Here is a 17,118-nt window from a genome sequence, read left to right on the forward strand (position 1 = left end):
ATAGCATTTTCACTGTGTCAGTTTCTAGTAATGGAATTATAAATGCCTTTATTATTTAAGACACCTGAACCAGTTCATTATTTTTGTCTTGATGTTTTTGTGACTTTTGGTGAATGTTGGTTCACTGGCTAATTCCAAGGTTCTTCCATTTGGAGATAACGGCTTGCTTCTGGCATCTCATGTCTTTAGTCCACAGAATATAATTTTGGTGGTCATCTAAATGTTTTTGGCAAATACGAGATGAGCCTTTGTGTTCTTAATGGTCAATGATTTGCTCCTTGCAGCTCTCCCATGAATGCTATTTTTGCCCAGTGTCTTTTTTAATGTGGAATTGTTTACACTGACCTTAACTTAGGCAAGTAAGGCCTGCAGTTCTTTTGATGTTTGTCTGGGTTTTTTTGTGACCACTTGTATTCGCTGTTGATGTGTTTTGGTAAAATGTTGGTACTCAGGCCATTTACCCAGAGGGCTTTTGCAAATTTTATTAAAAACAGACAAAAAAAGACAAAACAAGGAACAAGACCAGACACACTAGACAAGACACTATGGACTAGGGCTGCACGATATATCAGTTCAGCATCGTCATCGCGATGTGTGCATGTGCAATAGTCACATCGCAGGACGTGCGATGTCACTTAATGCAAATTAAATCAAATACGTCATGCTACAACTTTTTTGCTGCTTGACACAAAACGAAAATTCACACCGTTCTCATTTTCCATGACATATCTACCAGTGTGTTGGAAAACCTAGTGAGCTGCCTTGCTGTCTTACTACATAGGCAGCTGCCTCAGTAGAGAGGATTCTAATAAGTCATTGACTTATAAGGCAGGTTATTTGAATGCACTACTTAGCGATTCCATCGGGTTTCAGCGTTTAGCATTTAGCATCTTGCCATTAAAACCAATGGAATGAGGTGGGACAGCGCTAACATGTCAATATAACATCTCAATTCGTGTACAGAAAATGTTAAAAATCAGAAATTATTTATTTACGTTTGAAAATAACTTTGTCCGCACTGTCAGCCATGTTTATTTTTCTGTGAGAGAACAGATGCCGCAATGAATTCTGGGATTGCCTTCATCGCTAAGGACGCTTCCGATTCTCACTCGTTCTTGAGTCAAAATAACATTGAAATATTAAGATGCCTCAGTAGTGAGCTTAGTAAGGCATCTCGGATTTCGAACAGGTGTATAGCTGCTCTTTTGTTTGTATAGTTTTTTTTTAAATAATGTTTACTACTTGAAGAGGTTTTGATTGTGAAATAAAATATTAAATGACCAATTTTGTCTCCCTTGAGGGAATTAACAGGATTCTGTCAGTTTCAACTCAGCATGCTTCATGCTCAGTACAAAGATCATAATCTTTTGTAGGCACCACCCTTTTAGATACATGCATTATTAATATTATTAATAATGCGGTTAAAATTCCTGCATTTTTTTAATATCGCAATTAGGGTTGGGCGGTATGACGGTATTACGGTATACCGCGGTATTTAAAAATGATGACGGTATTTAAAAATGGTGACGGTATTTTTAAAAAATGTGAAGCGCCAAATTTCTGCTTCAGGTTTACTATTGTTAATTCTAATGCCAACATTAAGATATGATGGGAAAACAAGAGCATAAGCAAAACATGGACTAGATTTTGGTTATGACTATGACTTAACCTCAACATACAGAACATGGGTAACTTTTACATGGGGTAATAACAAAAACAAAAAAACAGTTGCTGATACTGAACATGTGGGGAAATCAGCATACAGGGGCAGAGACAAGGGAGGCGTGAAACATAGTCCATGTTCTCTTTGTCTAATATTAAAATTTGTTTGAAAATCTGAATCTTGGTGAGACAAATATGCAAACATTGGGAAGATAGCAAATACTTTATACAGCACTGGGTGTGTGAGGATGTGTATGTGTGTGTTTGTGTGCTATTATACTAATTTTAATGTAATGGACAGGTCTGATCCCAGTGATGATGTGGTTTGCCAGGTGTTTACGGAATATGCAAGAGCCTGTGCTCAATCTGGACACTCATTACAAGACTGGAGAGCACATTTTCCTGCATGTGGTACGTTTATGAACAGAATTTCCTCTTTCTGTATACAGTGACAGACAAAACGATGGAAGCACCCTGCTTTACCTGACACACGCTCTCTTCGACATCAGCAAAAAGGAACAGTGGTCGCAATTGATAGGAGCAGACAGAACTTTAAGGATAGTTGCTAATTGTTATGAAACTATCAGACTCAAGTCAGACCCAAAAAACTCCACCCAATGAGCTTTAGAAAGATTGAATTTATAGCTGCTGTTTATAAACCAGCACATACATGCAGTTTATTGAATGTTTACACATCTGGAGAAAGTTGTTTGGAAGAAAGCCAACCCACAATGCCAGCTGTTCAATGGTGAGTTCATAATGGTATGGGCAGTCTTCTGGTTTGCATGGTTGTTTAACATCAACAATTAAGTGAAATGTTCAAGGCCAGGTGCACCTTATGTCAAAAAAAAATCTTTCCTTATAATGTTTCCATATTTCAGAATAATAATGCCCCTGTACATACTGTTAAAATGTTTGTAAATGCTTTTATAAAACCAAGAATCAAGTCAATGCATTTTCATGGCTTCCTCAATCACCAGATTTAAACATAATTTGATCCTTAGTTGTGTTTTTTGTAATTATTTGTATGGTATAATGTGCTAACCGTTGTTTTTTCTTTGCATGTGTAGGTGTTTACTGTCCTGCAGAGCTACATCACAGAGAGTGCATCACATGTTGTCCCATGCAATGTAACACTGAATACGTGTGCATCGACAGCAAGCTGCAGTGCCTGGATGGCTGCTACTGTCCAGATGGTAAACGAAAAGTCCACCGCCTTCTCTTAATCATCATTTATGTTTTATAAAAAAATACATGATGCATATACTATAATAATTATTATTTAGATTATTTAGACACACTACTTAGACAGTAATTACAGAGATTATGTGACCTCACTTTTCGCTTACCAATCTAACACAGTTAGCCTCGGGTCATTCAAACCATTGGGCTGGCGCGGCACAACCCACCAGCACGCCAGCTAATATCTCAATTTGTGTACTGAAAACGGTTAAATTGTCACAGACAAGCCTGAATTTGCAAATAAACTACACTTGTACACCTTTATAAAATTAAATTAATGAGAAATAGGATTGTTAGGAGCACCTCATCGTGCAAATTAACCAGTAAACGTGAGGCACTTGAATGCTATGCGAATGTAAAATGTTAAATCACTAAACACAAACCTTAAATTTTAAATCTACGGCCGTGAAATAGGTAGGGCCTTAGTTATAAAGACTAAGAGCGGAATAGTCACAGTGTGGAGGATCACTGATGATCAGTGATGATCTGGGGGCTTCAGCAAAGCTGGAATACATTACAGTTACAGTATACAGTCTGAGCAATTGAGGGTTAAGGGCCTTGCTGAAGGGCCCAACAGCAGCAACCTGTCAATGGTGGGGCGGAAACCTTTTGATTAGTAGTCCAGTACCTTAACCACTTAACCACTTAACAACGGGCAGATTTGATTTTGTGAAGGACTTCTGTATCAATCAGTGTATAAGGTTATTCATTTCTGTGTTAATGTTCATGGTTTTAAATGGGATATTTGGCCATGTGCTGTATATTAAGCCTTACATTGCCTGCTTAAATATTTTAATCTGGTAAGTTTGTGTGTGTGTGTTCATACAGACCTAATATATGAGGATGGGATGTGTGTAAAGCCGTCAGACTGTCCATGTGAACACCACGGAATGCTCTACCCCTCAGGACACACCATAGAAGAAGAGTGCAACAATTGGTCAGACAACTGGAACTTTTTACTTACATCAGAATCACAGTTTTACAAACGTATTTTATTGTCTGTTTTACCACCGCTCTATCCTGGTCTGGGTTGTGGTGGTGATTCACTGGGCGAAAGGCAGGAGACACCTTGAACAGGTTGCCAGTCAATCACAGGGCAAGACATACAAACACACACACTCACACTTAAAGCAATTTTAGCAGCTCCAAATGGCCAGACTGCACGTCTTTGGACTTGTGAGAGGAAGCACCCGGAGGAAACCCACGCAGACACAGAAAACATGCAAACTTTACACAGCCCACACTCTTGCCCACTACGCCACCGTGTTGCCCAGTTTTACAAATTAAACAAAGTTTTTGTTTACCGACATTATGACAAGTTATATACATTCTACAGAAACAGTTTCACACTAATATTTCTGTTTCTTTTAGCACATGTGTTGGGGGTGTGTGGAACTGCACAGAGCACAGCTGTCCAGGTTCGGTCTCTCTTGTAGTCTCCAATATAGGGTCTTGTCTCGAAACCTAGTCAGCTGCCTTGCTGCCCACTGTCTATCTAGGCAGCTGCCTAAGCAGAGAGGATTCTGACTCGATCGAACTTTAGATGGCAAATTATTAAGACACTCTAGTTAACCCTTAGACCATTCAAACCAAAGGGTTGAGGCAACACAACCTGTTGTAACTGACAAACCCAAAACTGCAAATAAATTACACTTTCACAACCTATTAAAAATTAAAAATCAATGGGAATGACTTAGATGTAAAAATAACTTCGCTCGCTGCTCCGCTTGCAGTATTTTTTGTGAGAAAAGTTGCGCCACACTGAATGCTGGGATTGCCTTTGCAGATCAGGAAGAACTCGAAGCTCCTTCATTATTCAGTTAGAATAATGATCAGAATATGTCATCTCAGTAGGCAGCATTTTAAGGTACCTAAGAATGCTCGCTAGGTTTTGAGACAGACCCAATTATTGAAACTGTCATACATTATGATAATTACTGGGTGAAACAATCACCTGATTACCTGTTTCGTATTTTTGTACACTGCATGGTTTAAAGACAAAATGTGTTTGGTGATGTTGACTGTTTAGCCTAGGGTGGCCAGCTGTCCGGCTTTAGGTCGGACAGTCCGGTTTTTCAGCTGCCAGTCCTCCGCCCATGCAACGCTAGGACGGACACTTAAAAATCCTCCTTTTGGAGTGAACTGGTTACATTTTTGATCAATATTATCTGTCATTGGCTCAGGTACATGTCAAAACAAATGCTTTGTATTTCATTGGTTTAACAGCCTTATTTGACTGCTTATAGTGCTACCCAGAGCGGTAGAGAGAACAGAGTGGCGACACTCCCACAGGGAACCGTTGGAAAGGGGGCGGGACATTTTTTCTGCGCAGCTTCCGGGTTGTGGAGCTCTGTATAGTTCCAAACATCCCATAGAGCCCCATTCATTTCCACTACTTATCAAACATTTTTAGCTGTATGTTGCTTTGTTTTAAAAAAATTATGAATTTAATGTCATTAATATACTTAATACTGTTATTGTTTAGCATTTGCTCAGCACTAAATGTTACATGTTTATCTTAATTAATAGGTATAACCCAATTTAGCTTAGTCAGTTAAGCTTAATTAATGACACTAGAGTCTTTTCACCTAAAATGAGTTGATTAATCAAGAGTCTTGTTACAGAAATGATCATAAAACATTAGAACCACAATAACTCATTATACTTTTACTTTCATACTTAAGTACATTTGAAGGTAAATTTAGTTTAGTACTTTAGTGGAGGTAAAGAGTATTTTTACTTTTACTACTACTTTTACTGGAGTAATATGTTACCTTGGATATCTCTACTTTAACTCAACTACATGGTTTGTGTACCTTGTCCACCACTTACATTAGACAAAATGAACTAGTGCATATTCATAATGAAATCATTAATGTATTACATGTAGGAATCAATTATTAATCACTCATGAAATAAGAGATGAATGAATGCTTTTTCATGTACCTGCACTATAATGTTTTTGGTACGGTAATGTGTTTATCAATCTGTTCATTCAGTGCAGGTAAACCTTATGAATCCAGCACATGACTTAGTGTTTAGCCAAAATGATTATTATTATGAATCCTCAGGAAAGTGAAGGGAGATTAGTTTATGCAAAAAACAAAACATAAAAAACTTTAATGTCTATACTGTATATTGTCTCTACTACTTAATGATATCGCATTATGTAATGTATGCTATTATAATGTACTGTGTGTTAACAAGAACGACCTATTAACAAGTCATTATAAACATCAATCTTCCACTTTATATACCAAATTGACATTAAAGCAGATGCAGTAAATGTAAACGCAGTTGAAAATACCCAGAAATTGTACAAATGTTTATTATTTGCCGTTTAATATTTCATTTACTGCTGCCTGTCCCATTTGAGAACATGACAGCGCCGGGTTTGTTTGGAACTATTGAGGGTTACATGAACCACGTGACCGCGTAGCGGCGAGATCAAGGAGTGTCGCAACTCTCTCTATCTACGGCTCTGGTGCTACCTATCGTGGGCGGACCTTCTGCGTTTGGCCAGTGGTGAATCGTGGCTCGCCCACCACTGGCCAAACGCAGAAGGTCCGCCCTCTAAATGCTAGTCTGTGATTGGGTGGTTGAATTTCGCTCGCTTGCTCTGTTCTGCATACACCTCTACTTGAGTCAATTAGTCAGCTCTCATGCTCAGGAACGCTGTGAAAATGCCAAAAGGAAAAACGAGGTACAGTTCTGAGTGGTTATATTATATGGGTTATGGTTTCATTCTGTGTGTTGCAGTATCATGTCCCCCTGTTCCTGGTATGACGTCCTCCTTTTGGGGGTGTAATGTCCTCCTTTTTGTGACAACGAATGTGGCCACCCTAGTTTAGCCACATTTACAATAATAACCTGGAGAATTGTGTTTTTTATGGTCCTGTAAACAAGCCATGTCCTCAGCAACATTCAGTACCTTTGCAGTAAATTGGAACCCAAGATTTTTATTTATGCATTTTCCCCCTTTTTCTCCCAATTTAGCATAGCCAATTAGTCTTCCGCTGCTAGGGACCCCGATCGCATAGAAGGAGGGTACATTCGCAGACCACCGACCCCTTCTTATTCGGTGGATTCACAGGCGAGGCCAGTCTCCCGCACAAAAAGTCACACACTGATTTCCGCATTCCTCCTCTCCTTACACAGCGTCAGGTCCTTTTTAGTCCGGTCTTTTCCCACACAGCAGGCTAGTGGCCAATTTTGGCACAGTTGTGCCTGCTAGGGAGTGCACAGCCAACCGGTAGTGGATCTGAGATTTAAAATCCCAGCGCTGTTGTGCTATCAGAATATCCTGCTGTGCCACCAGTTTCCAAAATGTGCAAAGTCTTTCTAGAGGAGTGGAGGCTGTTTTAGCAGCAAAGAGCAAACCAGGTCCATATTATTTCCAGTTATTTCAAATGTGATGTCCACAAACCAAACACTTGACCAGACAGTTTATTAAAAATGCATTTGCACCAGGTGCTCGGGTGGTGCAGCATTAAAATGCTAGCACACCAGGGCTGAAGGATAATGCTGTAGGATAATGGAATTTGGTGCTTCTCTCTCCGTGTGTGATACGGATCTCTATATGAACCCGCTTTGCGCAGGTGAAAAAAAGTCAGCTATTAAAGCAATAAGCCACGAGAGGCCGTACGTTACTGTAATTTTAGCACGGGGATGACGTTTTTGGCACGACGCGAAGCGGAGTGCCTAAAACTTCTTTCCCCGTGCTAAAATCGTAACAGTAACGTACGGTCTCGAGTGGCTTATTGCTTTTATAAAACGGCGGTCAACATAAAATATAATAAATACAACAATGTTTAATTCAGAAATGTATTTATTGTGTATAAACTTACAATAAAGCATTCTTCCGCGACGCAAAATAGTTCGATTAACAGTGTTGCTAGGCAACATGAGGGCGAAAATAACATTAAATTTTTCTTTTCAGTGGCGTATTAATATGGAATGATGTGAGGTGGTCATAGGTGTGAGTTTATCGGGGATTTTACAACGGCTTCGAACGCGGCTCAGCCAATCAGATTTTAGGACCAGAACTATCCGTTTTATAATGCACGTTTTGGAAGGGGGCATGTTTTAGTCAGTAGAGGAGGTCAGCAATAGTGGAGGAAGCCAAATGCGATTGGGTAACTGGATACAACTGGACTGAGAATAAAATTGGAAAAATGCATTCAACATGCGTATGAACCTACTACATATACACTATATGACCAAATGTATGTGGACACCTCACCATGCGCATTAATAGAGTGTTGGTCACCTCGTTTTGGCTGTTACTGCCTCCACTCTTCTGGAAAGGCTTAACACAAGATTTTGGAGTGTGTCATTGGGAATCCATGCTCATCCACATAGCCATCCTCATCCTCAGCCATATTGTGAACAATATTCACCCATCATGCATTCTTTATTACAAGAATAACATAAAGTTACCAATGACCCTATTTGGCAACTGTTATACGTATATTTAAAAACAAGGTATTTCAAATACAATATTCATGCGATTTTGAGAAAAAAAAAACTAATGAAGTAATATTGATAAAATAAAGTCATATTACCATTAATATTAAAGTATTAGATTGCAAGGAATAATTCATGACGATGTGTCTATAATTGAAACAAAAGCCTGTCATCGTGAGTAAGTTTCACATGTAAAAAAAAGTACATTTTTGTAAAATAAAACCGTCTTGTAATGATTGGATAAGTATATTTTAATCCTCTGTGGGGTGCTATTGGATAACAACTGTGATGAGTGAAAACGATGCATGGCACTAAATGTTCTTCCTTAATCATTCCAAGCAGAGTCATTTTAAGTTAAAATATGTTTATTCTAAATGACCTGTTGGGAAAAGATTAACTAAAATATTTCTTTATTTGCACATTACATCAAAGTTCTGTAATTTGACGATACTGACTCATTCCACACCTTGTACATTGTGTATTGCAGGGGAGTGCTCAGTTACAGGAGATATGTACCTTCAGTCTTTTGATGGCAGAATTTACACCTTCCCAGCTACTTGCCAGTATGTTTTAGCCAAAAGTCGCAACTCAGGCGAGTTTATCGTGACGATCCAAAATGCTCCATGTGGACCTGTAAGTACCTCAACACTTGCACATTATATATTGTGTAGTATATAATTGGTTATAATTGGTAATTGGTTCATTTATATATGGGTCTGGAACTCCATTGGAGTGCACCTGATACAACTAGATTTGACTGGAAACGTTTGAAAAGCCACACACTAGGGGTCTAGAAGCACCCAAAATTGATACTGAATTGTCGGCAATCATACGGCATCATAATTACATCAGTGTAACTTTTCTGTGGTGTAGTGTGCTGATGTTTGATGTCTGTGTTTACATATTGAGTGCATTTTTTTCCCTTTGTGGATTCTGAAAAAATGATCAATGAAAAAGTGTGCTTCTCTACAAACTAGATCATCTCTCTGTTGTTTGTGCTAAAAAAAAACAAGCTGACAAAGCATTCCAATAGTGCATTGCTATAGGAAATGCCTTGTTGTTCTCTACCAAACAATTATAAGGAAGAATGTCCATTCATCAGTCACAAGCCACAAGTTCATCTGGTTTAAGCAACAAGAAACCTACCTAAAACTTGAGGGCAAAACCACAGCAAAGTCATGTTTAGTAATTTTATTAGATTATTGCGGAAACAATATATACATACACAATATACAGTATACAATACAATATACACCGATCAGCCATAACATTAAAACCAGCTCCTTGTTTCTACACTTACTGTTTATTTTATCAGCTCCACTTACCGTATAGGAGCACTTTGTAGTTCTACAATTACTGAATGTAGTCCATCTGTTTCTCTGCATACTTTGTTAGCCTCCTTTCATGCTGTTCTTCAGTGGTCAGAACTTTCCCAGGACCACCGCAGAGCAGGTATTATTTAGGTGGTGGATCATTCTCAGCACTGCAGTGACACTGACATGGTGGGGGTGTGTTAGTGTGTGTTGTGCTGGTATGAGAGGATCAGACACAGCAATGCTGATAGAGTTTTTAAACACCTCACTGTCCCTGCTGGACTGAGAATAGTCCACCAACCTAAATTATATCCAGCCATCAGCACCCCGTGGGCAGCGTCCTGTGACCACTGATGAAGGTCTAGAAGATGACCAACTCAAACAGCAGCAATAGATGAGCGATCGTCTCTGACTTTACATCTACAAGGTGGACCAACTAGGTCGGAGTGTCTAATAGAGTGGACAGTGAGTGGACACGGTATTTAAAAATTCCAGCAGTGCTGCTGTGTCTGATCCACTCATACCAGCACAACACACACTAACACACCACCACCATGTCATTGTCACTGCAGTGCTGAGAATGATCCACCACCTAAATAATACCTGCTCTGTGGTGGTCCTGTGGGGGTCCTGACCATTGAAGAACAGGGTGAAAGCAGGCTAAAAAGGTATGTAAAGAAACAGATGAACGACAGTCAGTCAGTAGGACTTCAAAGTGCTTCTATATGGTAAGTGGAGCTGATAAAATTGACAGTGTGTGTAGAAACAAAGAGGTGGTTTTAATGTTATGGCTGATCGGTGTAGGTGTTGTTTAGTATATATTTAAAATCAAATGTCTAATCCAGAGAATATACAGACATTCTGCAAAAAATGGTGGCTGCCAGGAGGGACGTTCTCCGTCGGTGTACTGTGGTATACTGTGTCACTGTCTGGAATTTGAGCAAGCCATTCAGCTTATCAGTGTGTCAGAATGACAAAAGTCAAAGACTTTGTAGTGGTCACAAAGAAAGAAACAGAGAAAGAGAGAGGGGGAAAAAAGCATTCCAGTAAAGTGGCTGGTGAGAGATCAGGGTTTGGGCAGAGTGCGCTCTTGGTGGTGTCCGTAGCACTCGTGAATGAAGCCATTCAGCCTCAGAGTGGGTCATCTCTATGTGAACACAACACATACGCACTCAGATTTCTACACTTCAACGGACAATTTTTTAGCTACATAATTGCTGATTTATCTAAAAATTATACCTTTTAGGTAGAAAATGTTGCTCTATCTTTCTTGTTGTTTGTCATTAGTGCCAACATTGGTGCCAGTAGTTTATTGTAAGTGTATGTATAGTGCACTGAACTGTATTTGTATTGTACTGTAGAATCTTGACGGGGCTTGTATTCAGTCAGTGAGCCTTGTCCTTAATGAGGACTCCCGCACCGAAGTGACGCTTAGCAACAGTGGAGAGGTGTTCATGGCCGGCCAATTCCGTATATTTCTGCCATATTCTGATGGTAACGTTTTTGTTTTCTTCCTGCCCTGGATAATGCCGATATATTATTACATTAAATAGCATACTAGTATACATTCGTACATTCCAATTCTAAACTGCATGCATATTTTATTTGTGTGTAGACGTTTTTCAAATCCAGGAGCTTTCGTCCATGTTCATTCAAGTAAAAACAGCAAAGGGGTTGCGCCTACAGTACAACTGGAAAGAATTCCGCCTGTACCTGCAGCTTGGTGAGCTGTGGAGAGACGACACATGGGGGCTCTGTGGCACTTTTAATGGTAACATACAGGATGACTTTCTGTAAGTATTTCTCTAGCTTCTTATTTCATTTAGAAAATAAGTACAGCTCCTATTCTCTTGTTTGCAGAATTGCCATACTTTACTCAATTGAATGGTTAAGAGTTCAAATCCCAGCTCTTAAGCAAAGCCTTTAACCCTCTCGGGTCCAGGGGCGCCTGGTTGTACTGTACACTTAAATATGACATAAACCGTTCAAGCATAACATTATGACCTTGTTTCTACACTCACTGTCCATTTTATCAGCTCCACTTACCATATAGAAGCACTTTGTAGTTCTACAATTACTGACTGTAGTTCATCTGTTTATCTACATACATTTTTAGCCTGCTTTCACCCTGTTCTTCAATGGTCAGGACCCCCACAGGACCACTACAGAGTTATTATTTGGGTGGTGGATCATTCTCAGCACTGCAGTGACACTGACATGGTTAGTGTGTGTTGTGCTGGTATGAGTGGATCAGACACAGCAGCGCTGCTGGAGTTTTTAAATACCGTGTCCACTCACTGTCCACTCTATTAGACACTCCTACCTAGTTGGTCCACCTTGTAGATGTAAAGTCAGAGACGATCGCTCATCTATTGCTGCTGTTTGAGTTGGTCATCTTCTAGACCTTCATCAGTGGTCACAGGACGCTGCCCACGGGGCGCTGTTGGCTGGAGATTTTTGGTTGGTGGACTATTCTCAGTCCAGCAGGGACAGTGAGATGTTTAAAAACTCAATCAGCATTGCTGTGTCTTACCCGCTCATACCAGCACAACACAAGAATGTTCTACCACCTAAATAATACCTGCTCTGTGGTGGTCCTGTGGGGTCTTGACCTTTGAAGAACAGCATGAAAGGGGGCTAACAAAGCATGCAGAGAAACAGATGGACTACAGTCAGTAATTGTAGAACTACAGTGTGCATCTACTGTATATGGTAAGTGGAGCTGATAAAATGGACAGTTTGTGCAGAAACAAGGAGGTGGTTTTAATGTTATGGCTGATCAGTGTATGTATATGACACATGCCATGTATATATACAGTGTATCACAAAAGTGAGTACACCCCTCACATTTCTGCAAATATTTTATTATATCTTTTCATGGGACAACACAATAGAAATAAAACTTGGATATAAGTTAGAGTAGTCAGTGTACAGCTTGTATAGCAGTGTAGATTTACTGTCTTCTGAAAATAACTCAACACACAGCCATTAATGTCTAAATGGCTGGCAACATAAGTGAGTACACCCCACAGTGAACATGTCCAAATTGTGCCTAAAGTGTCAATATTTTGTGTGACCACCATTATTATCCAGCACTGCCTTAACCCTCCTGGGCATGGAATTCACCAGAGCTGCACAGGTTGCTACTGGAATCCTCTTCCACTCCTCCATGATGACATCACGGAGCTGGTGGATGTTAGACACCTTGAACTTCTCCACCTTCCACTTGAGGATGCGCCACAGGTGCTCAATTGGGTTTAGTCCATCACCTTTACCTTCAGCTTCCTCAGCAAGGCAGTTGTCATCTTGGAGGTTGTGTTTGGGGTCGTTATCCTGTTGGAAAACTGCCATGAGGCCCAGTTTTCGAAGGGAGGGGATCATGCTCTGTTTCAGAATGTCACAGTACATGTTGGAATTCATGTTTCTCTCAATGAACTGCAGCTCCCCAGTGCCAGCAACACTCATGCAGCCCAAGACCATGATGCTACCACCACCATGCTTGACTGTAGGCAAGATACAGTTGTCTTGGTACTTCTCACCAGGGCACCACACATGCTGGACACCATCGGAGCCAAACAAGCTTATCTTGGTCTCGTCAGACCACAGGGCATTCCAGTAATCCATGTTCTTGGACTGCTTGTCTTCAGCAAACTGTTTGCGGGCTTTCTTGTGCGTCAGCTTCCTTCTGGGATGACGACCATGCAGACCGAGTTGATGCAGTGTGCGGCGTATGGTCTGAGCACTGACAGGCTGACCTCCCACGTCTTCGACCTCTGCAGCAATGCTGGCAGCACTCATGTGTCTATTTTTTAAAGCCAACCTCTGGATATGACGCCAAACACGTGGACTCGACTTCTTTGGTCGACCCTGGCGAAGCCTGTTCCGAGTGGAACCTGTCCTGGAAAACCGCTGTATGACCTTGGCCACCATGCTGTAGCTCAGTTTCAGGGTGTTAGCAATCTTCTTATAGCCCAGGCCATCTTTGTGGAGAGCAACAATTCTATTTCTCACATCCTCAGAGAGTTCTTTGCCATGAGGTGCCATGTTGAATATCCAGTGGCCAGTATGAGAGAATTGTACCCAAAACACCAAATTTAACAGCCCTGCTCCCCATTTACACCTGGGACCTTGACACATGACACCAGGGAGGGACAACGACACATTTGGGCACAATTTGGACATGTTCACTGTGGGGTGTACTCACTTATGTTGCAGCTATTTAGACATTAATGGCTGTGTTGAGTTATTTTCAGAAGACAGTAAATCTACACTGCTATACAAGCTGTACACTGACTACTCTAAGTTATATCCAAGTTTCATGTCTATAGTGTTGTCCCATGAAAAGATATAATGAAATATTTGCAGAAATGTGAGGGGTGTACTCACTTTTGTGATACACTGTATATGGTAAGTGGAGCTGATAAAATGGACAGTTTGTGCAGAAACAAGGAGGTGGTTTTAATGTTATGGCTGATCAGTGTATGTATATGACACATGCCATGTATTTGTATATGTATATGAATGATAAAGGCATTCAATTCTACACTGAAGGGTTGTACTTGTAGGGGTGTAATCACAGCGAGGCTATTGGCTGGCCCATGGGGGGAAGGGTTGGTGACCTCTCCAGTGCAGTGTTGCCAACTTAGCGACTTTGTCGCTATATTTAGCGAGTTTTCAGACCCCTCTAGCGACTTTTTTGTTCAAGAAAGCGACTAGCGACAAATCTAGCGACTTTTTCTGGTGTTATTGGAGACTTTTGGAGACTCGAACGTGAAAACACACATTGTTCTGCAGTTACTGTCCTCAACGAGCAGCGGGTCCTGCCGTGAGTCCCTCCACCGTCCCAAAGCACTCACGGGCGGTCAGTATCACAGTCAGTGTTGCCAGATTGGGCGGTTTTCCACCAAAAGGGGCGGATTTTGTTGAAAATTGGCAGGGAAAAACACTTTGGCAGGTGGACAAAATTTGGGCTGGTTTGTATCATTTTGGCGGCTTAAAATGTAAATAAAAAAAAACTATTGCTTTCTAAAGCAGGTGGAATATAAATAGGTCTCCCTTCTCCCACCACATCCAACCCGTTGTCAAAAGTTTGATTGACAGGTTATTCTTTCCAGTCCAAGACATTGTTGCCACGCCCATCAATACACTGATTCATATGTAAGACAAGTGATTTGAGTTGAATATGAAGGAAAGCAAGTCTCGTACATATAACCTCTCATATGTACGAGAGGTTAAACTTTCATTGCTTGCAAGTTTACTCTCATTTACTTCCAAAGGTTTGTGTGTCCTATCATAAATAATACATTTTACAAACATGGTAGGCTACTTCAAAGACATGCAAGCAAAAATAATTTGTCCTTTATAATGTATAATTACTGATCTGTACATTTTAAGATATTAATTTGTAGGTCATGATGGTTTAACTGGTTTATTATTTGTGAAATGCTAAACATCATCTGCTTATCCTGTGTTTTGGGCGTTTTTTCATGCATTTTGGCTGAAAATTACTGTCGCAATCTGGCAACCCTCCCCAGCGTAGCTCAGTGTTGTCTTAAAAAAGAAAAACAAACCACGAATCAACAGAAGAACGTTTATTTGTAGTTCTAAACATATTTAGGGTGTTTCTTTTTTACCCACTTTATTCCTCTCTTCTACAGCGTCGATTACACGCAAATGGACCTTATGCAAATTAGGCGATGACGTCATTTAGCGACTTCTAGCGACTTTTAGGACAGCCAATAGCTACTTTCCTTACTGAGGAGTTGGCAACACTGCTCCAGTGTATTCCTGCCTAGCGCCCAGTGTTAACTGGACCAGCCACAACCCTGACCAGGAAAAAGCGGTTGATTATAATGAAATGCAGTCCACCTGTTGTTTTACTCTGTTCTAAACTGACGGTTAAAGCAACTGTCTTTGCTTACGTCACTATATTCACACTTGTGTTACACGTAAACATGTCCTTGTAGAACCATTGCTTTTAACTTAAGCAATAGAACACGAGAGGGAGTGTGTTCGGCTCGTGCCTGCGACCATCACAGCCGTGATGTTATTCGTGATAACACACGACCTCAAGTGTTCTATTGCTTTTATACAACAGTTTTCACAAAATAAAGAAAATAAATCAAAGAAGCCCTAAATTTAATAATAAATATGCTTTAATATTGACAATACCTTCCGCCAAAAAGTAGTTCCACAACGAATATAAAGTTTAACACTACAAAGCAGACATCCCAAGTTGCAAAAACTCATTTCAGGGAGGTAAGAACAACAAGAAGAAAAAGGTAAGAACCTCCGAAGGGAAAAAAAGAAATAAAAAAACCTCTTGCATGCACCAGAGGATATACGGGTGATAACAGAACTCTTAGAAGCTGCTAACTGGGCTATTAAGCTAACTGTTCGCGTTACAAACACATTAAAGTTCCCTACATAGTGCACTAGAATGTGTATCAAATCACGGATTTATGTTCGCTACACAGTGCACTAGATAGTGAATTAGACAATTGGTTATGTTCCCTATACTACGCGGTGCGATAGATTGTATATCAGATCACGGATTTAAAACGTGATCGGGAGCTGTGTCGCCTGCGTGCACGTTTGTGTGTGAAGAATTATTGGAAAGAAATACAGGAGATAAACTGTTCAGTAGAGCTTTGTTTTATTGCATCCTTAAACTGAACCCACGCACAGTGTTGCCAACTCCTCAGTAAGGAAAGTAGCTATTGAATGATGGTGGACGCTGGCGCATTTGGCTGCCGCTACCGTTACCGTATTTTATTGTATTTTATTGTATTTTTATCGTTTTTCGTTTTCATCTTTTTACACACCTTGTGGATCTATTTCTTTTATGTTACTTTTGATACTTTTATTTGTGCTTTTGATACTTTTTGTTCTTTCTACTGTACATCGCGTCTGCGGCCGGTGGTGAACGGTGGATGAGTTTTCCTGGGATCGGCACGATGTTGAACTATTCCGTTGACCAGCTGAGGAAGTTCAACAACTGCACTACTCCATCGTGTATTTCAGTCATCAAACAGCTTGGACTCCTTCGCCGGCCTCGTTATATTCACAGGGGCTCCCGGAGAAAGCTTGTTTATCTTCGAAACGGTAACGCTATTCCATCCTTCTGGTCAGCCGTGCGCACTGTCGCTCCGCAAACACGTCATCAGAGCGCTGCTGCCTTGCACACCAGTAGCGGTGTAGTCTCCATGACAACGCTGTCCACGGAGTGGGATGGGAAACGCGGAGTGGACTTAGCAAATCTCCGTTCTCTTCCTCGTTCCTCACAGCCAACTACACAACAATACCACTTGAAAATGGCATTGCTTAATGTTCGTTCACTCAACACAAAAAGTACTGTACTTAGTGAATTTATATCTGACAGTGAACTAGACTTTTTCTGTCTCACTGAAACTTGGCATAAACCCTTGGATTATTT

At 40.5% G+C, this 17,118-nt stretch overlaps 1 protein-coding gene across 1 annotated transcript in view; it reads left to right on the forward strand.

Annotated features, from left to right (window-relative positions):
• otog (otogelin) overlaps positions 1–17,118 on the forward strand; it is a 114,496-nt gene that overhangs the window by 14,079 nt on the left and 83,299 nt on the right. Inside the window, exons 9-15 of the mRNA XM_062989360.1 lie at positions 1,964–2,073; positions 2,733–2,858; positions 3,733–3,841; positions 4,276–4,322; positions 8,858–9,003; positions 11,045–11,177; positions 11,299–11,476. Coding sequence (XP_062845430.1) covers positions 1,964–2,073; positions 2,733–2,858; positions 3,733–3,841; positions 4,276–4,322; positions 8,858–9,003; positions 11,045–11,177; positions 11,299–11,476 — 849 coding nt within the window. The remainder of the gene's footprint in view (positions 1–1,963; positions 2,074–2,732; positions 2,859–3,732; positions 3,842–4,275; positions 4,323–8,857; positions 9,004–11,044; positions 11,178–11,298; positions 11,477–17,118) is intronic.

Source organism: Trichomycterus rosablanca, chromosome 27, assembly GCF_030014385.1.
Source record: "Trichomycterus rosablanca isolate fTriRos1 chromosome 27, fTriRos1.hap1, whole genome shotgun sequence".
NCBI lineage: Eukaryota > Metazoa > Chordata > Actinopteri > Siluriformes > Trichomycteridae > Trichomycterus > Trichomycterus rosablanca.